General features: G+C 47.1%; 1 protein-coding gene across 3 annotated transcripts; it reads left to right on the forward strand.

Moving 5' to 3' along the window:
• Positions 1–1460: 1460 nt before the first annotated feature.
• LOC122922697 lies at positions 1461–13556 on the forward strand. Of its 3 annotated transcripts, none has more exons than XM_044273389.1 (9): positions 1461–1974; positions 2048–2252; positions 11112–11230; positions 11315–11444; positions 11535–11632; positions 11774–11983; positions 12206–12839; positions 12955–13137; positions 13414–13556. In XM_044273389.1, exons 4-8 carry the CDS (start codon positions 11369–11371, stop codon positions 13020–13022), a joined length of 1086 nt encoding a protein of 361 aa, XP_044129324.1. In that variant the 5' UTR covers positions 1461–1974; positions 2048–2252; positions 11112–11230; positions 11315–11368; the 3' UTR covers positions 13023–13137; positions 13414–13556. The 3 variants fall into 3 exon arrangements, with proteins under 3 accessions (XP_044129324.1, XP_044129325.1, XP_044129326.1); XM_044273390.1 differs by having other exon boundaries at positions 2057–2252; XM_044273391.1 differs by having other exon boundaries at positions 1461–2252; positions 11538–11632.
• Positions 13557–27958: the final 14402 nt, after the last annotated feature.

The following is a 27958-nucleotide window of genomic DNA, read 5'->3' on the forward strand; positions in this document are numbered from 1 at the left end:
GTTTCGGGGATAGATTCCCTGAACAGTAGAGTCTCGGAATATATTGACTATTTTTTGCAAAAACATGTAACAATGGCCCCCTCCTACCTAAAAAATTCTGCCAGTGTCATTAGTCTGATTGAAGAAATGGGATTATCACAAGGTACCATCTGGCTGGCCACAGTCGATGTCTCCTCCTTATATACCTGCATACCACAAGAACTAGGTATAAGAGGAGTTAGAGAAGCTCTGGATAGCGATGCCCAGATGGGGACAGCACAAAAGAACTTCGTTTTGGACTGCGTAACTTTCTGCCTCACCCACAATTACTTCTTATATAGTGATCAGTTCTATCTCCAGCACTCCGGCATGGCGATGGGGGCGAAATTCGCCCCCAGCCTTGCAAATCTGTTCATGACCATGTGGGAAAGAGGGAGGATAGATACGATCCTCAATAAAGACCTTGGAAGGGGACGACTTTTAATTTGGCGCAGATACATCGATGACTGCCTCCTCATCTGGTCAGGCTAAAAAGAGGGACTCGAGTCCTTCATAACGGACATTAATAAGAATCATTTTAACCTCAAGTTTACCAGTCATATTAGTGACACCTCTGTCGATTTTTTAGATTTAGTCATCTTTATAGAAGACAATAGGCTTAAAACTAAAACTTTTTTTAAGACTGTAGATGTTAATACCTACATTGAATTAAATAGCTGCCACCACCCTTCCTGGCTAAGGAATATTCCTAAAAGCCAGTTTCAAAGAATTGCACTAAAATAGAAGATTATAGGGAACAGGGACAGATGATAAAAACTAGATTTCTTGAAAAGGGATACCAAGAAGATCTTTTGGATCACTGTATAAGAGAAATAGAAGACAAGCGGTACATCACCCCAATTCTAGTAGACAAAAAAAGTGAAGAAAAAAAGAAAGATTCTAGATATATGTTCATAACACAATACAACAACCAAGCGGGCCATATCAAACAGATGATCAATAAAAATTGGCACATACTCAAAAATGATCCTGTTTTGAGTAAGGATCTGCCAGAGAAACCCCCTTTAGTTTTTAAAAGAGCTAGTAACCTTACAAATAGGTTAGTGCATAGTGCTAGCTTTGCTACCAATAAAAAACAGTAAATTGCACACAAGAGCAAGTTCACATGGTGCGGTTTTTGCATACCTTGCAAAAACCGCATCTTTAAAGATCGAAAACTGTTTGTGGACTCTGTAGCATCTAAAAAAAGAGCAGGTACTAATTTTAAAATAAAAGGTAATCTGTCATGTAACAATGTGGATGTCATTTATCTGTTGGAGTGCCCGTGTGGCCTCCAATATGTGGGGAGAACCACACGTAGTTTGAAGACCCGAGTGCAAGAACATATTTGCAACATCAAAAAAGGATTGGAGACCCACAGCGTCTCCCTTCATTTCAAAATTCACCACCAAAAAATCCCAGGGGGCTCCTCTTTACTGGTATTGAGTTGGTCCGCACCCCTATACGGGGAGGGGATTTTATTTCAATATTAAATAAAAGGGAGGTGGAGTGGATGTTTTTATTAAACACCATTCAGCCCCAGGGACTTAATATTGAATGTGATGTGAATGCCTGCATAGTTTAAAATCCTTTTAATGATGTTTGAACAATAGGTCCGCGTTGTCTATGATAGGGAGATGTAGGTCTCAAACACGATTATACTAGGTTTTAGATCTTATTTTAGTAACTATTTATTTACTTTTCTAGCCCGTCTGCGTGCGGGGGAGGATAGTATGTATGTGTGTGTATGTATATTTTAGAAGAAACTGCTATTTGAAAAGTCTCATGACGCCCAACAGGGGAGGATCCCTGGATCCTTTTACAGGGGAGGATCCCTGGATCCTTTATTTACAGCTGTATCCACTTAGGAATACACGCCCCAGACGAAGCATCATGGCGAAACCCGGGTCGGGCACTGTGTACTTGTTTTAACTTGCTCCAAAACTTGCGTTCTTTGTGAGTATAATAAATCCTTTTTATTCAACACTGTGGTACGTACTTCACTATTGGTTGACATCTTTTCTCCGAGACCTTGAAGAGTGTGGAGTTCGGTGATATCCTGCCAAAGTGGTGCTCAATTTTTGGGATCCTGCTTGTGCTTGTGCAAGATTTCACATCAGCGGCTAAGCACCCTGTCCGTCCGTGTGGTCTAGTGAACGACATCCAAGGTGTGCAGTTCCTGGTTGGATGACAGCGCTGAGCCTGCTGTCTACGCCTAATATCATCTGAGTCTTGTGAGTATAACCTGTTTTCAGGGGACACTCCTTTTGAGAAGTTACTACACCATAGTGCGGTTTCGATTTTATTTCAGATTTCCACACCGCAGCTGTGTTCGATGTATTTGGATGAACCTATTTGACTGAAGATTTTCATAGACAATAGAACACAAATAATTTTTGGACTTATTTCATTGTGTGGACTATTTCTACTCACTTGTGTCCTGGATTTTGCAGCGCTAGAGGGTAAAATATCTGAACAGGAATTGTACCTTATATTTTCTAATAGACAGGAATATGCATATTCTATTATGGCAATGGACATGTGCAGTCTGCAAATTGCGCAACGCACACGCCTGGCAGCCATGTTTTGCGGATCTGCAATTTGAGGCTCCGATAAACACTACGTTTGTGTGAATGTGCACTTAGTCTGTTGGTACAATACAGACTTTATAACCTTCATACCATGTAACTGCAGGTTATATTAGAGAGAGATGTATCTTGGTCCTTGTAATTGCATTGCACTAAGGCGACTTTCACACCGCCGTTTCTGGGATCCGTCTCAAGGCTCTCACAAGTGGCCCAAAACTGATCAGTTGAGCCCCAATACATCCTGAATGGATAAGGATCCGTCCAGAGCGCATCAGTTTGGCTCCGTTCCACCTCCATTCCGCTCTGGAGGTGGACACCAAAACACTGCTTGCAGCGGAGGTGCGGAGCCAAACAGATCCGTCCTGACTTACAATGCAAGTCAATGGGGACGGATCAGTTTACGTTGACACAATGTGGTGCAAATTTAAACGGATCCGTCCCCCATTGACTTTCAATGTAAGTCAGGACGGATCCGTTTGACTTACACTTAGGCCGCATGCACACGACATTTGTTTTTCTCGGCCTCCGTTCCGTTTTTTTTTCTGCGGATGGGATGGGGACCCATTCATTTTAATGGGTCAGCAAAAAAATGCTGATAGTTCATCCGTTTGTGTTCTGCGACCGTTGCCCATGTTTCCCTTTAGCAAAAAAAGTAGTGCATGTCCTACTTTTTTCACATTTGCGGACAAGGTTAGGCATTTATTACAAGGGATCTGTGGATAAAAACGGATCCTCCCCAAAAAACAGATGTGCATGAGGCCTTTTTTTTTGACAGAGTAATGCAGACTAATCCATTCTGAACGGATACCAGCATCTGCATTATGGGTGCGGATCCGTCTGTGCAGAAGCAGACGGATCCGCACCTAAACGCAGGTGTGAAAGTAGCCTAAGTGTAAATAAAGTCTGAAACTGTTCATGGACGATCCCTCAATACCATAAGGGTTGGTCCCAGACAGCCAGGTGCCATGGTGGGGTTACACACAGTCTGAATGTTGTGAGCTGTGGACCAATAGCCTTCCAGGAGGCACACCATTGGTCAGGTGACAGGCTCATTGACGATCCCTCAATACCATAAGGGTTGGCCCCAGACAGCCGGGTGCCATGGTGGGGTTAGACAGAGTCTGAATGTTGTGAGCTGTGGACCAATAGCCTTCCAGGAGGCACACCATTGGTCAGGTGAAAGGCTCATGGATGATCCCTCAATACCATAAGGGTTGGTCCCAGACAGCCAGGTGCCATGGTGGGGTTGCACACAGTCTGAATGTTGTGAGCTGTGGACCAATAGCCTTCCAGGAGGCACACCATTGGTCAGGTGACAGGCTCATGGACGATCCCTCAATACCATAAGGGTTGGTCCCAGACAGCCGGGTGCCATGGTGGGGTTACACACAGTCTGAATGTGATTAGCTGTGGACCAATAGCCTTCCAGGAGGCACACCATTGGTCAGGTGACAGGCTCATGGACGATCCCTCAATACCATAAGGGTTGGTCCCAGACAGCCGGGTGCCATGGTGGGGTTACACACAGTCTGAATGTTGTGAGCTGTGGACCAATAGCCTTCCAGGAGGCACACCATTGGTCAGGTGACAGGCTCATGGAGGATCACTCAATACCATAAGGGTTGGTCTCAGACAGCCAGGTGCCATGGTGGGGTTACACAGAGTCTCAATGTTGTGAGCTGTGGACCAATAGCCTTCCAGGAGGCACACCATTGGTCAGGTGACAGGCTCATGGACGATCCCTCAAAACCATAAGGGTTGGTCTCAGAAAGCCGGGTGCCATGGTGGGGTTACACACAGTCTGAATGTTGTGAGCTGTGGACCAATAGCCTTCCAGGAGGCACACCATTGGTCAGGTAAAAGGCTCATGGACGATCCCTCAATACCATAAGGGTTGGCCCCAGACAGCCAGGTGCCATGGTGGGGTTACACAGAGTCTGAATGTTGTGAGCTGTGGACCAATAGCCTTCCAGGTGGCACACCATTAGTCAGGTGACATTCTCATGGACGATCCATCAATAACATAAGGGTTGGTCCCATGAGATAATATGCACCTCTGGTAGAGATAAATGGTATAAAATAAATCCTGGTAAATCCCGGTATTCGGCAGCAGAGGGCGTCACATGAGATAATCTGTACCTGAGTTAGAGATCAATGGTATAAAATAAATCCCGGTAAATCCCGCTATTCGGCAGCAGAGGGCGTCACATGAGATAATCTGCACCTTGGGTAGAGATAAATGATATAAAATAAATCCCGGTATTCGGCAGCAGAGGGCGTCACATGAGCTAATCTGCACCTCGGGTAGAGATCAATGGTGTAAAATAAATCCCGGTAAATCCCGGTATTCGGCAGCAGAGGGCGTCATATGAGATAATCTGCACCTCGGGTAGAGATCAATGGTATAAAATAAATCCCGGTAAATCCCGGTATTCGGCAGCAGAGGGCGTCACATAAAATAATCTGCACTTCAGGTAGAGATCAATGATATAAAATAAATCCCGGTAAATCCCGGTATTCGGCAGCAGAGGGCGTCACATGAGATAATTTGCACCTCGGGTAGAGATCAATGGTATAAAATAAATCCCGGTAAATCCCGGTATTCGGCAGCAGAGGGCATCTCATGAGATAATCTGACCCTCGGGTAGAGATCAATGGTATAAAATAAATCCCGGTAAATCCTGGTATTCGGCTGCAGAGGGCGTCACATGAGATAATCTGCACCTCGGGTAGAGATCAATGATATAAAATAAATCCCGGTATTCGGCAGCAGAGGGCGTCACATGAGATAATCTGCACCTCGGGTAGAGATCAATGGTATAAAATAAATCCCGGTAAATCCTGGTATTCGGCTGCAGAGGGCGTCACATGAGATAATCTGTACCTCGGGTAGAGATCAATGATATAAAATAAATCCCGGTATTCGGCAGCAGAGGGCATCACATGAGATAATCTGCACCTCGGGTATAGAACACTCGTATAAGATCAATAGTATATAATATATGCCGGCAGTGGCCAGCAGGGGGTGTGTGCACTCTATGTAAGACAGTACTCTAGGCTTTGATGGGTTAAAACATGTCCTGCAAGCCAGCTCCATTCATTAATCCTAGTGCCCTGGACGATGAAAATGACCTGTGGTGACATCACAGGTCATGTGATGAGCAAAAGCGGCATTGTGGGGTGAAGGACCTTCGGTGATGTCACGATCATGTGACCGGACGGACCGGACGAGTTCAGCAGAGGACGGCAGCGCAGAGGAAAAAGGAAGCTATGGTGATGTCTGCTATGATTGGTGAGGTAAGTGAGGGGAGAGGCAGGGCAGTGCTGGGAGCTGGGATTATTTACATGGGACTGTGTGTTAGTGCTTAAGGGAGTGAAGTTAGTTACATGGAACAGTGTGTTGCAGGTGCCTGGTTGGCGGGGGTCAGCAGCCCGCCCAAAGTAGGGGGTCATGGTATTAAGACCGGTCCGAACAGACAAGCTCCAGGCCGCCTGGCAGGGCCCCTATAAAGTTATAGGACAGATATGCGACACGACCTACACGATAGCCAGCTGAGAGGATGAAGATGTGAAACGAACCTTTCACATCAACATGCTCAAGGCCTATCAGGAACGGGCAGAGGAGGTAGCCGCTATCTGTTCACCAGCAGGAGAAGACATAGAGACCCTACCCCTTCCCAACCTATTGGGCAGTAACGAAGGGATGACCCAGATAAAGAAAGTCCAGCTAGGTGAACAGCTGGAGCCGCAAGAGCGGGCTCAAGCTGTCCGCTTACTAGAAACAAAACAGGCCACATTCTCTCAGGAGCCTGGATACACACTCTTAGCCATACACAAGGTAGAGACTCCAGGACAGGCACCCCTGAGACAGCCCCCTTACCGTATCCCCGAAGCAGTCCGGGAAGGGATGCGGAAGGAAATAGATGAGATGCTTCGGCTAGGTGTAATTGAGCCCTCAGAAAGTCCTTGGGCCTCGCCGGTAGTCTTAGTGCCAAAGAAGGATGGGACAACCCGCTCCTGTGTAGATTACCGGCGCCTCAACGACAAGACAGTTACGGACGCCTATCCGATGCCACGGATGGACGAGCTGCTTGACCGTATCTCTGCAGGGAAGTATCTGACCACAATAGACCTATGCAAGGGATATTGGCAGATTTCCCTAGCAGAAGATGCCATACCCAAGTCGGCCTTCATCACCCAATTCGGCCTATACCAATTCCGGGTTATGCCATTCGGGATGAAGAACGCCCCGGCCACCTTCCAACAGATGGTGGATCAGTTACTTTGGGGTCTCCAGAGCTTTGCATGCGCTTACCTGGATGACATCGCCATCCACAGCGATACCTGGGAAGCGCACCTACAGCACATAGGGGTAGTATTAGATAGGATCAGGGGACAACGCCCGTTTGCTACGCTGGAGCTTGGCCTTACAGCCCTATGACTTTACGATTCATTATCGCCCAGGCAAGCAAAACGGGAAAGCCGATGGATTGTCACGCCAAACGGATTTAACCTCGGACTAAAAGCTCTGAACCCGTCAACCCTACTGGACCAGGAAAGGTCCAACCGAGTTGCCGTAGCAGGGAGAAAAAGGGGGGCCATTGTGAAGGACTTTGATGCAATTGCCTGTATGCTTCAGTTTAATTCTCTCCCTGCTATTTTAAGGTCTATATTGTTCGGTTCCAAATGTCAAGAATGAATGTATTCGTGTACCGAACAGGGAGGATGAAATTATGTTTGTATGTGTGTATTCTGAAAAGCGTTAAAAGTTGTAAATGCTCTGGCCAGCAGACAATTGAGCTGGTGTATTCTTAAAGTGTTACAAGATGTAAATGTTCTGGCCAGCAGACAATTGAGCTGTTTGTATTGTTAAAACTCAATTATCTAGCCGGGCCCAAAGGAGGAGTTTTATGCTGCATAAATTGTGAGTTCTGTGTGCCAGTAAAGTTAGTCTCGTGTTTCCAGCAATGGGTTTTGACTCATGTGTGGATTACTCGGCGATTCCAGGGATATTCCTACTCGTGGAATATTGGGTGATTTTCTTTCATGGGAAGAAGGGAATGCTTGACGGGGATATTTTCTACTACCGTCACACCCGGTATTCGGCAGCAGAGGGCGTCACATGAGATAATCTGCACCTCGGCTAGAGATCAATGATATAAAATAAATCCCGGTAAATCCCGGTATTCGGCAGCAGAGGGCGTCACATGAGCTAATTTGCACCTCGGGTAGAGATCAATGGTATAAAATAAATCCCGGTAAATCCCGGTATTCGGCAGCAGAGGGCGTCACATGAGATAATCTGCACCTCGGGTAGAGATCAATGGTATAAAATAAATCCCGGTAAATCCCGCTATTCGGCAGCAGAGGGCGTCACATGAGATAATCTGCACCTCAGGTAGAGATAAATGGTATAAAATAAATCGCGGTAAATCCCGGTATTCGGCAGCAGAGGGCGTCACATGAGATAATTTGCACCTCGGGTAGAGATCAATGGTATAAAATAAATCCCGGTATTCGGCAGCAGAGGGCGTCACATGAGATAATCTGCACCTCGGGTATAGAACACTCGTATAAGATCAATAGTATATAATATATGCCGGCAGTGGCCAGCAGGGGGTGTGTGCACTCTATGTAAGACAGTACTCTAGGCTTTGATGGGTTAAAACATGTCCTGCAAGCCAGCTCCATTCATTAATCCTAGTGCCCTGGACGATGAAAATGACCTGTGGTGACATCACAGGTCATGTGATGAGCAAAAGCGGCATTGTGGGGTGAAGGACCTTCGGTGATGTCACGATCATGTGACCGGACGGACCGGACGAGTTCAGCAGAGGACGGCTGCGCAGAGGAAAAAGGAAGCTATGGTGATGTCTGCTACGATTGGTGAGGTAAGTGAGGGGAGAGGCAGGGCAGTGCTGGGAGCTGGGATTATTTACATGGGACTGTGTGTTAGTGCTTAAGGGAGGGAAGTTAGTTACATGGAACTGTGTGTTGCAGGTGCCTGGTTGGCGGGGTCAGCAGCCCGCCCAAAGTAGGGGGTCATGGTATTAAGACCGGTCCGAACAGACAAGCTCCAGGCCGTCTGGCAGGGCTCCTATAAAGTTATAGGACAGATATGCGACACGACCTACACGATAGCCAGCTAAGAGGATGAAGATGTGAAACGAACCTTTCACATCAACATGCTCAAGGCCTATCAGGAACGGGCAGAGGAGGTAGCCGCTATCTGTGCACCAGCAGGAGAAGACATAGAGACCCTACCCCTTCCCAACCTATTGGGCAGTAACGAAGGGATGACCCAGATAAAGAAAGTCCAGCTAGGTGAACAGCTGGAGCCGCAAGAGCGGGCTCAAGCTGTCCGCTTACTAGAAACAAAACAGGCCACATTCTCTCAGGAGCCTGGATACACACTCTTAGCCATACACAAGGTAGAGACTCCAGGACAGGCACCCCTGAGACAGCCCCCTTACCGTATCCCCGAAGCAGTCCGGGAAGGGATGCGGAAGGAAATAGATGAGATGCTTCGGCTAGGCGTAATTGAGCCCTCAGAAAGTCCTTGGGCCTCGCCGGTAGTCTTAGTGCCAAAGAAGGATGGGACAACCCGCTCCTGTGTAGATTACCGGCGCCTCAACGACAAGACAGTTACGGACGCCTATCCGATGCCACGGATGGACGAGCTGCTTGACCGTATCTCTGCAGGGAAGTATCTGACCACAATAGACCTATGCAAGGGATATTGGCAGATTTCCCTAGCAGAAGATGCCATACCCAAGTCGGCCTTCATCACCCAATTCGGCCTATACCAATTCCGGGTTATGCCATTCGGGATGAAGAACGCCCCGGCCACCTTCCAACGGATGGTGGATCAGTTACTTGGGGGTCTCCAGAGCTTTGCATGCGCTTACCTGGATGACATCGCCATCCACAGCGATACCTGGGAAGCGCACCTACAGCACATAGGGGTAGTATTAGATAGGATCAGGGGACAACGCCCGTTTGCTACGCTGGAGCTTGGCCTTACAGCCCTATGACTTTACGATTCATTATCGCCCAGGCAAGCAAAACGGGAATGCCGATGGATTGTCACGCCAAACGGATTTAACCTCAGACTAAAAGCTCTGAACCCGTCAACCCTACTGGACCAGGAAAGGTCCAACCGAGTTGCCGGAGCAGGGAGAAAAAGGGGGGCCATTGTGAAGGACTTTGATGCAATTGCCTGTATGCTTCAGTTTAATTCTCTCCCTGCTATTTTAAGGTCTATATTGTTCGGTTCCAAATGTCAAGAATGAATGTATTCGTGTACCGAACAGGGAGGATGAAATTATGTTTGTATGTGTGTATTCTGAAAAGCGTTAAAAGTTGTAAATGTTCTGGCCAGCAGACAATTGAGCTGTGTGTATTGTTAAAACTCAATTATCTAGCCGGGCCCAAAGGAGGAGTTTTATGCTGCATAAATTGTGAGTTCTGTGTGCCAGTAAAGTTAGTCTCGTGTTTCCAGAAATACTAAAACACGGGTGTTTTAGTATTTCTGCTACGGTTGTTTGGCTTGGGACACGTTCCCTCTTGCTGTTTCTGGGGTTGTGGCACCCTATTGTGGTCATATCATGGCATTTAATTTGGAAATGAGGGAAGCGGCATGGGCTTCGCAGGCAACTGCCTTGTTTCATGAAGATGGGGTCACTGATACAGGGGGTGACTTTAGAGCATTAACGTCTGAGATCATTGATGCCCATAAGTTATACACACGAGTATGGTGGAACATCAAAAGTCTTGAGGAATATCTCAAGTGTTCCATCATTCCCAGGGGCCTGAGGGTGCAAAAATTTCCTGCATGGGAGGTTACTGCTGAATTTAAAGAGACCTGGGAACAGGGACTCCTGCAATGCTCTAAAATAATGATTGAGATGTTGGTTACACATGACAAGGAATTGTTACAACAGACCAAACTAAGGTTGATGGAGTTAGAATCAAAATTGAGTCAGCATGATAAGGAGAAAGTTGCGTTATTTCAAGTGAGATTGAAAGAAACATTGGAAGGCTTTGATAAAGAGATCATGATAGGCAAAAAAACGAAATTCCAACGTGATAAAAGTGATTTTGAAAGGGGACAGGCATTCAGGTGGAAACACAGTGGTAACACACGGGCGCCCCCTAGGGTCTACCAAACCAACAAAGCAATTACAAAACAAGTGACACCTGGCACAATGAGTGATGCCGATTTTTTATCCGAAAACAGCGAAGACAGCGAACTCGGAGGGGATTACGAAAATCCCAAAAGGAGGGGACCTCAATTACGCAGGGGCAACACCCAATCAGTACCAAACAAGAGACGGATGTAGATATTAGACCATCACAGGTTAGCAGGTCACTACAAGTCATAAATCTCTCTTCTTATGTATTATCAGAACAGGAAACACTTGTCCTACAAAAAGGACTGTCTTTCTCTCCTATGAATACATTAGATAAGTTTGAGTTTGTGAAAGATGTTTATTTATTTTGCAGACAGTTATGTTTCAAGTTACTTTATGCTCAACCCACACTTCTGACGGAATTAATGGAGGATGAACGTGGTGTTTTTCTTGATCTAATGGATTTATTAAAAGAAAGTGAGAGTGACCTTGGTAGGAGAACCTTCTGCTTATCGAGACCATCTACGATCACACCATCATTGAGTCTCTTTCCTAACATCAATCTGTTTTTTTCAGGCTGTTCTCCAGGAAATTCGCAAAATCCCAAAAAATACCATCAGGGGACGGAATATGACTGCAACAGAATCGATGATCATTAAACAACTGCAACAAAACAGTTCCTTTGTCATTAAAGAGGCCGACAAAGGTGGGAACGTGGTTCTGTGGGATATTGGTAAATATACAAAGGAGGCCAAGCGACAACTAGGCAATAAGATTTTTTATACTCCCATTCCAGCAGACCCCACAACCACCTTCAAAAAGAAATTGGACCAATTGCTAAAAAGGGCCTTTGACATGAAAATAATAACGAAACGGGAACTCCAATTTTTGGAGGTGAGTTGTCCTATAACACCAACCTTTTACATGCTACCTAAGGTACACAAAAACCTGGAGGACCCACCAGGTCGGCCAATTGTGGCAGGAATTGGGGGATTATGTGAACAAGCATATATTTATTTAGATTTCTTTTTGCAGCCATACGTCCTGGGATTAAAATCCTACATCCGTGACTCTATGCACCTTATCCAACAACTCAAGCAGATTACCTTACCAGCAGACACTCTATTGGTCACATGCGACGTTGAGTCGCTATATTCTAATATTGCTCATGACCATGGAATTATGGCTGTTGAATTTTTCTTGTCTTGTGCCACCACAGGCGACCCAGCCCACCACACTTTCCTGGTGAGTTTATTGACATTTGTTCTTACCCACAATTATTTCGTTTTTGACCGGACTTTTTACAGACAGGTCTCGGGCACGGCCATGGGGGCACGTTGTGCGCCCTCCTATGCCAACTTATTTTTAGGTTGGTGGGAGGCCACACGTGTCTACCCAATGGACGGCTTCAGGGATCGTGTGGTGGGCTGGTATCGCTTCATAGATGACATTCTATTTTTTTGGCAGGGCTCAAGACAAGAATGTGAGGATTTCATCAAACAACTGAATGATAATCAACTTAATATAACCTTGACATCCAATATTTCGGAACTAAAGGTTGATTTCTTGGATCTTCAAATCAAGGTAAATGATGGTAGATTGGTAACCTCTCTTTTCCGGAAACATACGGCAACTAATAATATATTGCACTTCTCAAGTTTCCATCCTAAACACCTAAAAATGGGTATACCTGGGGGTCAGTTCCTACGTCTACGACGCAATTGTACGGAAATGCATGATTTTAAGATGGCATCAGAAGATTTATCTATGAGACTTCATGAGAGAGGTTACCCAAAAAAAGTAATATCACGGGCATTTGAGAATGCAAAAGGTTCAATACGTGAGGATCTGTTCATACCTAGACCCAAACCAAGGGATGGCAAAGTACGGTTAATTACCAAATATAACAACCAATGGTCGGACCTCTATAAAATCTTGAACACTCACTGGTTTCTACTCCAATCGGATACTAAATTGGCAGCATATGTTGATGCTAAACCCAAGATTATAGCACGGAGGGCAACCAATTTAAAAGACACATTAGTATACAGTCATTTTCAACGCCCGACAACCTCTACGGGAAGAGGCACTACCCTCAAAGGTACATATCCCTGTGGGAATTGTAATATATGTCAACTCATGTTGAACTCAAACACTTTTTCCCAGGGGGACAACTCCAGAGTATACCTTAAACATTATATTAATTGCCGTTCTAGGAACGTTGTATATGCTCTTTTGTGCCCCTGTGAGAAGATCTATGTGGGTCAGACAATGCAAGAATTAAGGAAAAGAGTGCAACAACATATATCCAACATTCGATTGGCAGCAAGAGATAGCAGCAAGGGCGAGAAACCACTTACATCAGTGGCAGCTCATTTTTTGGACCACCACAACGGCAGGTATGATGACCTACGGGTGGTGGGATTGGATCTGATCCGGGGCAACATCAGGGGCACACATATCTCCAGATGTTTGCTCCGATCTGAAGCAAGATGGATATATAATCTCGGTTCACAATCGCCGGGAGGGCTCAATGAGGAACTCACCTTCACTGGTTTTTATATGTAGATCCATCCTTTATAGTCATCATGGACCTATATATCACTTTGTTTGATTTTCCTCTTTTTTTTCCTTTTACTTCAATATAAAAAATATGTTCTTTCTTTTGCGTTTAGGATCACAGGTTTAAAGCCCACTGCAACATGGACTCACTGTAACACGGATTCTCTCTTCCTCTGGACCTTTTGTCTACACTGACCCTACAACAGAGGGATGACTTATCAAATGGACACTTCGATTATATATATTTTCACTGGCCTCGGATCTTTGGACTCGCTGGATGGGTGTGCGATCCCAATGACCCTAGGCCATATTTCTATTTCTTTTTCCCTAAAATTCACATAATGCCCTCATTTTAACCCACCCTGGTAATTACCCGGGCTTTTTCTATAACATATATCTCCATCCACATGCTGTATTAATCGCCGACAACCTGATGTTAGTATGAAAATGGTGGGATTTGTAATATGTAATAGGTAATTGTATGCTGCATGGACTACTGATGATTTGATTTTGGTATAACAATAGTGGGATTTGAAACTGATAATTGATAACTCAGACATGTACCGCTTATCCCTCTATAAGTGCTTCAGGCTTGCTCTCTTTTGCTTATATATGCGCTTGCACTTGTTTGGTCCCTTCTGTCCCGGTGCATGGTCCATAAATCCCTTGGGTGTGCGAGGTGCGTATGCGATCACCGCTTCAGCAAAAAATATATTTTTGGTGAATTTTAACATGCTAATAGACATGCTGGTCATTGATTACTGATATGAATTATGGTCCTATATATAATCATGGTTTTTGTGGTGAAAAAACTTTTTTGTGTGTTTGCACATTATAATGATGTCTTTTTATCCTCTTTTTCAATCATGCATTGGTTGTATAAGTTATATTGATCAGATTGCCATTATTGACATAAATTACAGTTTATGATATATAAATTCTTGCATGTTTGCACATAATGATGATGATTATTTATTCTTTTTCCAATCATGTATGATATGTAATATCTTTTAGAAATTTATGAATTTGGTTTTATAAATTATATTGCTATTGTCAAGATTGATGTGGATCACATGAACAAATATATACTGCAAATATATTTTGCACGTTTTCACATTTTTTGTATGACTGTATATTTATTGTGGAATATAGGATCCATCTCTTTGAGAATACTCCGAAATGGATTACTTCTCTCACATATTGCTCCATCATCATGCATCTTGAGGACCCAATCATGAATATCGCAAAAACATTGTATACTATTAATCCTTGCTGTGGCTGTGCGTGCTCGCGCCTTGCGTCATATGGGGAGTATCTTGCGACGTGACTCACGGATGTGACGTCGGGCTCCACGGTGTACTTCCGCTTTTTGGAGCGCATCGTTGGGCTGAGGTCACTTCCGGGAGCCATTTTGCGCATGCGCACCCGCGATGACAACACGCCGGTTTAGCTGGCGTCCGCGGGTGCGCGTGGACCATGCACCGGGACACATACAGGTGATACCTGTCGACCCTCTTATTTAAGAACACCTACATCGCCTTATTAGGTATGACCACAATCTATGTAATGTTTATTCAATTAACGATATTGACTATAAAAGCTGAGTTTTAGGATTACAATGCACATGGACCTCTGAGGAAGCTGGTCTAGGAACCAGCGATACGCGTTAGGCTGCTTTGCATTCTTCTTGGATGGGTTTTGTATGCCTTGTGTGTTACCATTGATTATGTTCTCACCATAGGATTGAGGGATACAATTTCCTGACAGTGTTTTTATGATTATCCCGCTTATTCATTGTCATCTCTGTGGGACATTATTGTATTGTGGACATAATTATTGTTACATTATTCACTGCACCATCCTTGGGGTTGCCCCATGTGCATGCTGTTTTTAACTTTGACATTTCAATAAAATATTTTCTATTTTCTACTCTGATGTGCGGCCATTATATGGTATTTCTTTGTCTGGTTGTTCTCAAGTCTCGTGTTTCCAGCAATAAGTTTTGACTCATGTGTGGATTACTCGGCGATTCCAGGGATATTCCTACTCGTGGAATATTGGGTGATTTTCTTTCATGGGAAGAAGGGAATGCTTGACGGGGATATTTTCTACTACCGTCACACCCGGTATTCGGCAGCAGAGGGCGTCACATGAGATAATCTGCACCTCGGCTAGAGTTCAATGATATAAAATAAATCCTGGTAAATCCCGGTATTCGGCAGCAGAGGGCGTCACATGAGCTAATTTGCACCTCGGGTAGAGATCAATGGTATAAAATAAATCCCGGTAAATCCCGCTATTCGGCAGCAGAGGGCGTCACATGAGATAATCTGCACCTCGGGTAGAGATCAATGGTATAAAATAAATCCCGGTAAATCCCGCTATTCGGCAGCAGAGGGCGTCACATGAGATAATCTGCACCTCAGGTAGAGATAAATGGTATAAAATAAATCGCGGTAAATCCCGGTATTCGGCAGCAGAGGGCGTCACATGAGATAATCTGCACCTCGGGTATAGAACACTCTATAAGATCAATAGTATATAATATATGCCGGCAGTGGCCAGCAGGGGGCGTGTGCGCTCTATGTAAGACAGTACTCTAGGCTTTGATGGGTTAAAACATGTCCTGCAAGCCAGCTCCATTCATTAATCCTAGTGCCCTGGACGATGAAAATGACCTGTGGTGACATCACAGGTCATGTGATGAGCAAAAGCGGCATTGTGGGGTGAAGGACCTTCGGTGATGTCACGATCATGTGACCGGACGGACCGGACGGAGTTCAGCAGAGGACGGCAGCGCAGAGGAAAAAGGAAGCTATGGTGATGTCTGCTACGATTGGTGAGGTAAGTGAGGGGAGAGGCAGGGCAGTGCTGGGAGCTGGGATTATTTACATGGGACTGTGTGTTAGTGCTTAAGGGAGTGAAGTTAGTTACATGGAACTGTGTGTTGCAGGTGCCTGGTTGGCGGGGGTGATGTTATTTACATAGGACTGAATGTTGAAGGGGTCATGTTTACATGGGATTGCATGTTGTAGGTGGCTGGGGAGGATGCTATGTTATTTACATGGGGCTGTAAATAGAGAGGGGTATTATTTACATGGTACTGACTATATGTTGAAGGGGTCATGTTTACATAGGATTGCATGTTGTAGGTGGCTGGGGAGGATGCTATGTCATTTACATGGGGCTGTAGATAGAGAGGGGTATTATTTACATGGTACTGACTATATGTTGAAGGGGCCATGTTTAAATAGGATTGCATGTTGTAGGTGGCTGGGGAGGATGCTATGTCATTTACATGGGGCTGTAAATAGAGAGGGGTATTATTTACATGGGACTGACTATATGTTGAAGGGGTCATGTTTACATAGGATTGCATGTTGTAGGTGGCTGGGGAGGATGCTATGTCATTTACATGGGGCTGTAGATAGAGAGGGGTATTATCTACATGGGGCTGTACTTTGGAGGAGGCTGTTGATAGAGAGCGATATTATTTACATCGGGCTGTATATTGGAGGGGGCTGTAGATTGAGAAGGATATTATTTACATGGGACTGACTATATGTTGAAGGGGCCATGTTTACATAGGATTGCATGTTGTAGGTGGCTGGGGAGGATGCTATGTCATTTACATGGAGCTGCAGATAGAGAGGGGAATTATTTACATGGGGCTGTATTTTGGAGGAGGCTGTAAATAGAGAGCAATATTATTTACACGGGGCTGCATATTGGAGGGGGCTGTAGATTGAGAGGGATATTATTTACATGGGACTATATGTTGCAGCTGCCTGGTTTGGGGGGGGGGTGCTATTTACATACGACTGAATGTTGAAAGGGTGATGTTTACATGGGATTGCATGTTGGAGGCAGCTGGGGAGGAGGTGATGTTATTTACATGGGGCTGTATATTGGAAGGGGCTGTATGTAGATAGAGAGTGATATTGCTTACATGGGGCTGTAAATTGGAGGGGGCTGTAGATAGAGAGGGATATTATTTACATGGGACTGTTTATTGGAGGTGGATGGAGAAATGGTGTGATTTTAATCAACATAGCACTGCATGGCAGGGTGAGGGAAATAGTGTTGTTTACATGGGACTGTATGTTGGAGAGGCTGGAAGGAGGGGAGTGATATTATTTACATGGGACTGTATGGTGGAGGCAGGAATATAACTACAGGGAACACTGCAGCGGGAATTATCAATACCGGGGGCACTTCAGGGTGAGTATTATAACAGCAGGGACCAGTATTAATAATGGGGGCACTGTAGGGGTATAATAAATCCAGGAGACATTATAGGCGTTCTTATTACTACTGGGGGCTCTATAGGAGGGACTTATAGATCGGCCTTATTTCTACTAATAGCCCTATGGGGGGGGGGTTACTACTTAGGGGTCTGTAGAGAACTTTATTACCACAATAGAGAGTCCTTATTACTACTGGGAGCTCTGTGAGGGTTATTATTAATACTGGAGAGCTCTTCTACTAATGGGGGCACTCTTGGAGAGCATTATCAATGTTGGGGGCCACTGTAGGGGCCAGTATTACTAACGTGGGCATTCTAGAAGGGATTTGCTATTGGTGGTATTATGAGGAGCACTATTACTAGAGGGGGGCGGGGACTAATTTTTCATCAGGATAGTATTTGGGGGTATTAGGGAGAATAGCGAGGAGCAGGATAACAATGGGGGGACTCCAGGTTGGGGGATGATGATAGAAAAGTGAGGAAGCTAATACGTCTGTGTGTCACACTCTGCAGAGACGAGGCCGCTGAGAGAAGTTGTCCGGACCAAATTAAGAAGATGAGGACAGAAAAGATCTACAACAGAGGAGACGTCACCTGGGAGGCCCTGGATGTGACAGGTATGTGCTGCTGTATAGCGAGTACAGCAAAAAGGTGATGTGCGGGGGGATGGGGGCAGGGCTCGAGTCTTGCGGGAACGTGTGGGAACTGCATTCCTGCACTTTCTTCATAGCAGGAACGCCGTTCCCTTTCAGGGCCGTCTGTCTTTAACGCCGGGCAAAAGGATCAGGAAGCGGTGAAGGCACCGCGCAGACCTCTGCGTTAGAAGAAGAAGGAGCACCGGGTGGCCACAGCGCATCTAAGTATTCTGCTGACTAACTGGCCATGGCAGCAAGACAGGACTTCAGTAGCGTCCTGGCTGCCATGGTAACCGATCGGAGCCCCCGCATTACACTGCTGGGACTCCGATAGGAACTGACAGTGACGCCAATGATGGCGGGAGGGCGTACTGCCCACCAATGATTTTAATACTGGGGAGGGAGAGGGCACACTGCCCAACAATAATTTTAATACGGGGAGGGGAACTGCCCACCAATGATTTTAATATTGGGGAGGTGGGGGAGGCGCACTGCCCACCAATGATTTTAATACTGGGGAGGGCACACTGCCCACCAATGATTTTAATACTGGGGAGGTGGGGGGAGGGCACACTGCCCACCATTCATTTCTGGTCCATATTTAATGGGGGACACAGGAACCGTGTGTATAGCTATGTCCTATAGGCGTTGTTGACACTAGCAAAAGCTGTTAGCTCGTCCCCTGGCAGCTATACCCCCTCCAGCCTGGAGAGAGAGCTTCAGTTTTTTCTAATGTCAATAGGAGGCAAGACCTCCCTGGGTAGCTCCTGGTGATTTGTTATTTGAGTTTCATATTTTCTTTCTTTTTCAGGTGGGAAACAGTGGACGCCTCATCTCCCTGTTCTCCCGGGGCAGCACACCAGCGTTGGTCCGCCACGCTGCCTCCTCCCCCACAAGAAGACAAGGTGGACCCAGCGAGCAGAAGGGTCACCAATCCAAACCCGATTTTCCATCGTCCTGCTGTGCAAGTAGCTGAAGGGGTGTCCCTGCTGGAGAAGAGGAAGGGCAAGATGGCGGCAGGGAAGAAAAGAGAGGTCAGTACACTGGACTAGGTGAGGATGTTAACCCTCCTGGCCTTCCCTCCCTCCCTCTTGGTGACAATAGTCTTCAACAGCACAGGGTTTTAGCATAGCCCAGCACCCCTGATGCCATTCCCAGCTCCCCTCAGGCCATTGCCAGCTCTGGAATCATTCCCAGCACACCTGAAGCCAGCAGCACCACTGATGTCATACCCTTCGCTCCCCCTCTTGTTGTACTCCAAGAAGGGACATAGGCACATAGGGGGTTAAGACAGCCGTCCTGAGCGCAGGAGGCTCCCGATCCACGACAGTAATTTTCCCAATACGGAAGGGAGTGCACTCTTGCAGCACCTACCTCACTGCCACCCCTTTCGGGAACGGATGTCGGGCGCACCGCTCCGGAGGGAGTTAGCTGCCATAAGTTTGTGCGGCACCGCATCGGTGTTCCGGCAGCTATATTGTTTGCCAGGCACGCCGGGTGCAGCCCGCGTCCGTTGCCAGGCGGGCACATTCGCCAGCTGCTCTCTTCATGTGGCCGGCCGATGCAGGGGCTAGCATGCCCTAATCGGCTGTTCACAATGGGTTTGGTTCACCCCTTTTTGCAGCCCGCTAGGCCGCAAACTTTGTCCCCCGGAGGAGGGGGGCTCTGTGGCACAAATTATTCCCGCCCTACTTCCCCTTCCCACAGAAACATGCTGAGCTCAGCCCCCGGTCCTCAAGTGGCCTTAACCCTTTCTGCCCAGCCAGCACCTTTTAGTTTAAAAAAAATAAAATAAAATTGTGCACCATACGGGTCCCTCTCCTCTGCCCTCACTACCGCAGGACCACCCTGTCTGGTGGTATCACGCTGGGCCCGTGTCATATCAGACAAGGAGGACCTCTCATAGTTCGCAATCCTGCATCCGGCCAACGGTACTTGTCGCCCTTCCATAGGGGGAATATTTGCAATACTTTGGGATGCAGTACTTGCCTTACCTTATTGTCCCCTGCCACAGATGGACTAAGTATAGTATCACTGGTTTCAGTGCCGGGCGTATGATTTCCCCCTTCTGTAGGTGGCGTAATTGCATGTCCACTGGGTTCAGTACCTACCGTATGCGTTGGCCCCTTCCTTAGGTTGCGCAATGACATTATCACTGGCTGCAATGTGTGCTGTATACATTACCCCATTCATTAGGTGAATTAATTGCACTCCCGCGGGGTACAGGACTCACCGCAAGCACTATTTCTCGCCGTTGGCATTAACGCACTTCATTGGTGTCATTTTTTACCTACCGCTGGCTTAGCTACTTGCCGTATGCATTCCACCTTCCATAAGTATGGTAATTGCACCACCATTGGATACCGTCCGACTGTCGCGCTATCCTTCTGTAGGCGGAGTGATACACATCACCGTGCTTCCTGGTGCATTTCCCCTTCCAAATTGATCCACTAGCAGGGCAATAACTAAGCGTCTTGGGATGCTGAAATTCAACTGGCAACGGACAGTACCCGCGGGTGCCCGTTAATCTTTCACTAGTGGTATATGGGTGCCGCCAGTGGATAAGTTGGCTATTTCTTATTGTATCCTTCTTTTCCTTTGGTGCTGGTTTTGGGCAGGGGGTTACCTACCATCACCTCTGTGTCATGGAGACCCCTCATCTCCCTGGGTCTCCATTGTTACAGTCGGTCATGATATGGTCCGCATCAATACGTAGTACGTACACCATTGCCCATATATGGTGAGTACGTTCCAGCGAGTCGAGTGTTCGTTGACTCTGTATTCTCTAGCCACCACTCCTTCTTTGGGAAGTGGTTATGCTGGCACTCTGGTTTAGATGCTACAGCTTGTTCTCCTCCCCAGGTGCAGCTATTCGCTAATGCTCGAGTTCGTGGTCGCTGCAGTGGGACATTCCCCTCAGGTAGGGGTCCTACCCTGGCGCTAGCTTGGCAGTTGCACCTCTTCAGCGCCCTTCCGGGTAGAGTTTCAAAGGTTCGCTCTACTTAACTGTGGCAGTATAGTAGGTGGCTTCTACGGATAGTCTTAGGCAGTGTTCCCTCTAAGCCTGGGCAGCTGCTGAGCGGGGTCGCCTCAGAGCTGGACACAGCGCCATCAAAGGTGGGCGATAGGAAAACCTAAAATAATTGTCACATTAAAGAGCATACAATGTAACCCCTGCACCATGCTGTGTAATATACAGCATAATCCTTACACCATGCTGTACAGCAGGCATGCTCAACCTACGGCCCTCCAGCTGTTGCAAAACTACAACTCCCAGCATGCCCGAACAGCCTACAGCAGGGCATTGTGGGAGTTGTAGTTTTACAACAGCTGGAGGGCCGCAGGTTGAGCATGCCTGCTGTACAGAATACATTATAATCCATACACCATACAGTAAAATATACATTATAATCCATACTCCATGCCGTATAATATACATTATAATCCATACACCATGCCGTGCAATATACAACATAACCCTACAGTGTAGGTGTTATACTATATATTGAACGGCATTGTGTATGGATTATAATGTATACTGTACAGCAAATGTATGGAGGTTACACCATGCCAGACAATATAACCCCTGTGGGAAAGATAATAGATAGATAGATATCCCTATACACAGCCTATACCTATATACAGTCTATACCTATATACGGTCTATACTTATATACAGCCTATACCTATACACAGTCTATACCTATATACAGCCTATACTTATATACAGCCTATACTTATATACAGCCTATACCTATACACAGTCTATACCTATATACAGCCTATACTTATATACAGCCTATACCTATACACAGTCTATACCTATATACAGCCTATACTTATATACAGCCTATACTTATATACAGCCTATACTTATATACAGCCTATACCTATATACGGTCTATACTTATATACAGCCTATACCTATATCTGCCACCCCCCCAGCTGTGTGGAGAAGGCCTCAGTGGAAGGCACATAACGGCAGAGATGCACCCGACGTTTGCTGCTCAGGGTGAAGGTCGGAATGGCAGCAATATTGGCTTTCACCCAGCTTTTCTAGAAGCGGATAGAACTAAAGAAAATAAATATTGCAGTATAGGCACACAGAGATTTGAGAACAGATGTAGCAGAGCTTGGTTTGTAAATTGACTGTTTGAGGCCGCAGTGTTTGTGCTGTGAACAGTCGGTACATGCGGCTACAGTCCAATGTAAGGAGTCAGGACATAGTAGGATTTCACAACAAGTTGTACCCCAACATATACAGTAAGCACCTGCCCTACTGCACCTAACAAGATCAGCTCTGCAGAATCTAACAAGCTCCGCCCTGCTGCATCTAACAAGCTCCGCCTTGCTGCATCTAACAAGCTCCGCCCTGCTGCATCTAACAAGCTCCGCCCTGCTGCATCTAACAAGCTCCGCCTTGCTGCATCTAACAAGCTCCGCCCTGCTGCATCTAACAAGCTCCGCCCTGCTGCATCTAACAAGCTTAGCTCTGCTGCATGCATCCCGTCCACATATAGGACCGGTATCCTGGTCTCCATACGTGACAAACCCCACAAAGTGACTTTTCCTTGTGGGGAACAGACCTTACCGCCCCAGAATGCCTCTTGTCAAGGAGTGTGTCCGGTTTAATAAATATTAGCGGCCCCCCTTATTACTGTGGCGGTGTCAGGGTGACTGCTTTGGGGCGGGATGTGAGGAATACATTAGGATTTCATGAACAGGGATTGCCCTGTCTCCTTCTTCCACCTGCACAGCAGTGAGATTTATGGGGCTGGGGGACATTAGCAGCGGGGCCCTTCTCTCCATCAGACTGCCACATTACCTCTGCCTGTGCACTGCTGCTCAGTCCTCTTCAGTTAGAAAAGGAGGAGGCAGCAGTAGTGCGGGGACATGTATAGTGTCATCAATAGTGTGGGCAAGTGTGGGCATTTTGTGACCGGGTGCTGCTGAGCGGACTTATTAAACTTGTGAGCGGGGGCACAATAATTGCTGTGCGGCCGCTCACCCGCGTAGCTTAGAGGGAACACTGGTCTTAGGCCTCCCCCCTCAGTTTTGCGCTGACGGAGCAAGCGCCGCATACTACTGTGGGAGCGCTATTTAGTTACCACTACATACTTGGGTACTTAGTCCACAGCTCTTTCGTCAGGCGGTGGACTCTTTTTAGCACTGAATTAGGTGGCCTATGCGGGTGGCCCCCTCCTCTGCTGGGGTATGGGGCTAGCAATACAGTGCGACTCCCCTTGCCTGCCTTCCTCCTCAACCAGAGTTTTTTGCACAGCCACTGAATCCTTGGCTACTTCTGTATAGCGCTGGTCTCGGACGGGGAATGGGCTTAGACCTAGCCTATTCTTATCCTGTCTTTTCCTCTCTGGCTCATGGTTCATAGCCAGCCCGCATGCCTTGATGGTTCCTACGTTACTACTTTCCCTCATCTGCATTGCATGTGGTATTCGTTTGGTGGCCTTCCATTCCAGGCACGCTCCTCTCCCGAATGGTGGGCTGTGGCGCCCTCCACATCCCTCCTTCTACAGGGACTCTCGGCGGTCGCTGCTTGGGCCATGTGGTCTTGCAGGCGACCGTTGTGGATGCCTGCAGGGACGCTTGCTTCCATGGGTCTCTGGTTTTTTTCCCCTCCCTGTGGACTGCTTTTGGACGTCCCACGGTTCCTGTGTCCCCAAATGATTATGGGCGAGAAAAGGAGATTTTTGTATAGCTTACCAGTCAAATCTCTTTCTTGCTCTTCATTGGGGGACATAGCACCTACCCAGTATTGTTGTCTGGCCAGGGTTGTGGCTGTTGCTGGTTAGAACCCCCTTGGGTCTTTTGACATGGTTGGTGTTCCACATGTTTTCTTGGTTGGCTTGCTTCACCTACTGCTTGTAAACAAACTGAAGCGCTCTCTCTCCAGGCTGGAGGGGGTATAGCTGCCAGGGGAGATGCTAACAGCTTTTTTGTTACTAGTGTCAACGCCTCCCTGAGGACATAGCCATGGTTCCCGTGTCACCCAATGAAGAGCGAGAGAAATTTTACTGGTAAGTTATACAAAAATCTCCTTTTTAATACCGGGGGGGGGGGGGGGGGTGCAATGATTTTAATAACTTGGGAGGACGCACTGGAGGCTGATGGCGATGCACCGACTGGGGGCTGATGGAGAGGAACTGATTGGAGGGCCTGGGGGCTGATGGAGAGGCACTGGTAAGAGGCACTGGGGGCTGATGGAGAGGCGCAGATGGGGAGGCACTGGGGTCTGGTTAGAGGCATGGGGGTCCTATCTGAGGTCTGATTTGGGGTCATTTATATTGGGGTCTGAGTTGAGGTGTGATCTGAGGTCTTGATATTGGTGATATTTTTGGCGCTGTTAGCTGAGGTCTAATTAACATTGGGGGTCTGATTGGTGGTCTGACATGAGGTGTAATGAAAAATATATTTTTTTTATGCAGCAGCTTGGAGAAAAAAGGCCTCACAGTCTCCCACACTCCTTCTGCCCGGCCAAGCCAGTCAAGCACCCCTGAGTCCAAGCCAGTCAAGCACCCCTGAGTCCAAGCCAGTCAAGCACCCCTGAGTCCAAGCCAGTCAAGCACCCCTGAGTCCAAGCCAGTCAAGCACCCCTGAGTCCAAGCCAGTCAAGCACCCCTGAGTCCAAGCCAGTCAAGCACCCCTGAGTCCAAGCCAGTCAAGCACCCCTGAGGCCAAGCCAGTCAAGCACCCCTGAGGCCAAGCCAGTCAAGCACCCCTGAGGCCAAGCCAGTCAAGCACCCCTGAGGCCAAGCCAGTCAAGCACCCCTGAGTCTTCAGAAATGTAAGTAATTTATATATAAGGATATGATATGAATTATGTCTGAACATGATAGCGCAAATTCCAGTTTTTGTTTTATGTTGCACTGAATATTGTGCCCGGGGATCGGGGTGGCAATGGATATTGGGTGGGTTCCCACACTTTTTTTTCCCCAGGACTTAACCCCTGAATGGGGGGGGGGGGGGGGCTTGGGGGGTGTCCGCGACTTAGAAAACTGGGCCATATTCAATGGGGCTTGGGCCCTGGTTCTTTTCAGACCCTAGCTACCCACCCTGAGTGGGAGGAGCCTGTAGCACAGAAACCCAACTAAGCTCCTACCACACCGTGCTGAGGAGCTGTCTGTGCCTTCATAGAAGAGCTGACCGTGAAGAACGGGACAAGGTAAGTAGTTAGTGTGGTTGGTTGGTTTGTTTTTAACACTGAGGGCATGACTGAAGCGGGCGCAATGGGAAGTCGTTTTGGGGGGATCTGACACCTGATGGCATGTGGCATGGCAGGAAATGCTGATGGCAGCCTGATGGTACTGGGAGGCAGCTGATGGCATCTTGGGGGGGGGCAATGGCACTGGGGGGGAGGTCAGGGGGCTCGACGGCAGCTGAAGCTGATGGCACTGGGGAGGAGCCTGGCATCTACAGGGTGCAGATGATGGCACTGTGAGGGGAAGTCAGGGGGTGGGGGCTCTCCGGCAACTGAAGCTGATGGCACTGGGGAGAGGAGAGCCTGGCATCTGGAGGGTGCAGATGGGGGCATGTAGGGGGAGCGTTCATGGCGGTGGTGTTAATACGTTTTTAAATATTAATTTTTTATTTTATTTATTAGAGTAGTGAATTAGTGGTTGGATTAAATCGATAGAATACACGCTGACACTGTTATGGGAGTATCAGATGCCGACCCACCGCCCAGAGATTGCCTTTATAGCTCTGGACTCAATTTGCCCACTTTGATCAGGGGTCGGTTTCGAGATGACCATGGGCTAGGCAATGGCACTCATCACCTCGTTGATGCGGCCTGCAAGAGGGCTGGCAGGCCAAGCTCATTTTCAAGCCCGGGATGACTTCCATAGCTCTGGGCTGAGTTTTCAAAGTTTGAGCAGGAGTCAATTTCCACATGACCATGGGCTTCAAAGCGCCATGTAGAACTTCCATGGACCAGTATGAAAGAAGGTGAGAGCGATAACGCCACATTTAACTCGCCTTCTCCCAGGGGGGTGACAGTAACGCCGGTCCGAGGGTCAATGTACTAAGAAGAGCGGGGAACGCTGGGAAAGGACCCAGACGCTAAATAGGGCCAGTACAATAAAGATAGATTACACGCTGCTTTGTCACCTTGTTCTGCGAGTGATTTATGTAGTGCATTTTGTAATGTTTGTAGTGAAGTGTGGGTGACCATCACATCACACCCTGCGCCACATACATGGTAAACTGACGTGTGTAGTGAATGCAGCCTAATTCAGCCAGGTGATAAAGTACAGGGAGGATCCACTATACTTGAACGGACACTTTATCACTTCGTTATAACAACCTGATGTGATTTAGATTAATATTGTTTCCCGCATACCCATCTCTTAAACCCAGTTCACACCAACGCTATTTATTTCTATTGTTCTGCGCCAGTAGATGAACAGAACAATGAAAATAACAGCATACACAAAAACTGTATACATTAACGGGCGCTTCAGACTGACGCCACACTGTGGCATCCGTCATCATGGAGTTCTATTGTAAAAAAAAAATAATATATATTGTCAGGTCATTTTTGACAGAAGCTGCGACAGGCACCACTAACGGAGCCTCCGATGCAGATATGAACAAGTGTAGTCCTACGTATTCTGTATTTGAGTCACAGCAACTTTCGTATTCCTCCTCCGATTAAATATACTGCTGAAAAATAGTATGAGGAGTATTTTTACTCTTCCTGGGGGAAAAGGAGGAAGTGCGGTTTCTGCCTGCTGCTCGCCATTAACGACAGAGCTTGTAACACTGACGAATCACATGACACTGGGGTAAATTGGGCACCGTTTAGCTATTTTCACTTATGGGTGAGCTCCCTTTTGTTGCCTGGTGGATTTTACATTAATGGCTGTGTGGCAATCTACTTGTAGGGGACACCAAATTTACACTTATTCAACACTGTACACTAACTACTTCACATATCTTGAGTGCTGTCCCGTGAATAGATACGATAAAGCATTTACAAAAACGCAAGGGTTGTACTCACTGTTGTGAGATACTGGTAGCTTGTGGGGTTGTTCACGCTTCATTTGACAAAAGAGCATGACGCCCGTGAGATCTATCACGATCGGCGTAACTGTCACATACGTGACACGGAGGGAGGAACAGAGGGAGGCCCTGCCCTAGTGAGAGGGAAGGTGGTGACCCCTGACTCACCTTGCGTCTGGCACCTGGCTGCCCTGTCGTCCCTAGACGGGTTCCTCACCCGTACGCCGATCACGTGCCTAAAACCCTGGCTTTCCCTAGGATGAGCCCTAGATAGTGAACAGGGCGGTGGGAACACTAGTCCGCACCACTAGCTCTAGAGGAAAACACCAAGGGGAGGACAGACAATACAAACTAAACATATAATCCCAGGTGGGCAACAACAGGAGACAACAAAAGCCCAACAGGGATCCGGAGGATAGCACTCTGGAACAACAACCAGATTCTCAGCTCCAGTGGGTCAGTATAGATGTCCAGGCAGGAAGCTCTATAACTGGCAACAAGAGAAGTGTGAGAGGCGAATATAAGGAGTTTGGGAGTGGCAGACAAGAAACAGCTGAGGAGGAGAAGCTACGGATCCCTGAGTGAGACAAAAAGGATAGCAAGGCAAACACAGAAAACAAACACTAAGAAACACCGTGATCTTTAGGCATAGAGCGCGCAGCCACCCGCTGCGACTTCCTGACCCCGGGTATAACGGAGTCAGACGTGGCTCTTGACACCCTCGTGACAGTACCCCCCCTTTCACGAGGGGCCTCCGGA

Source organism: Bufo gargarizans, unplaced genomic scaffold, assembly GCF_014858855.1.
Source record: "Bufo gargarizans isolate SCDJY-AF-19 unplaced genomic scaffold, ASM1485885v1 fragScaff_scaffold_625_pilon, whole genome shotgun sequence".
Taxonomy (NCBI): Eukaryota; Metazoa; Chordata; class Amphibia; order Anura; family Bufonidae; genus Bufo; species Bufo gargarizans.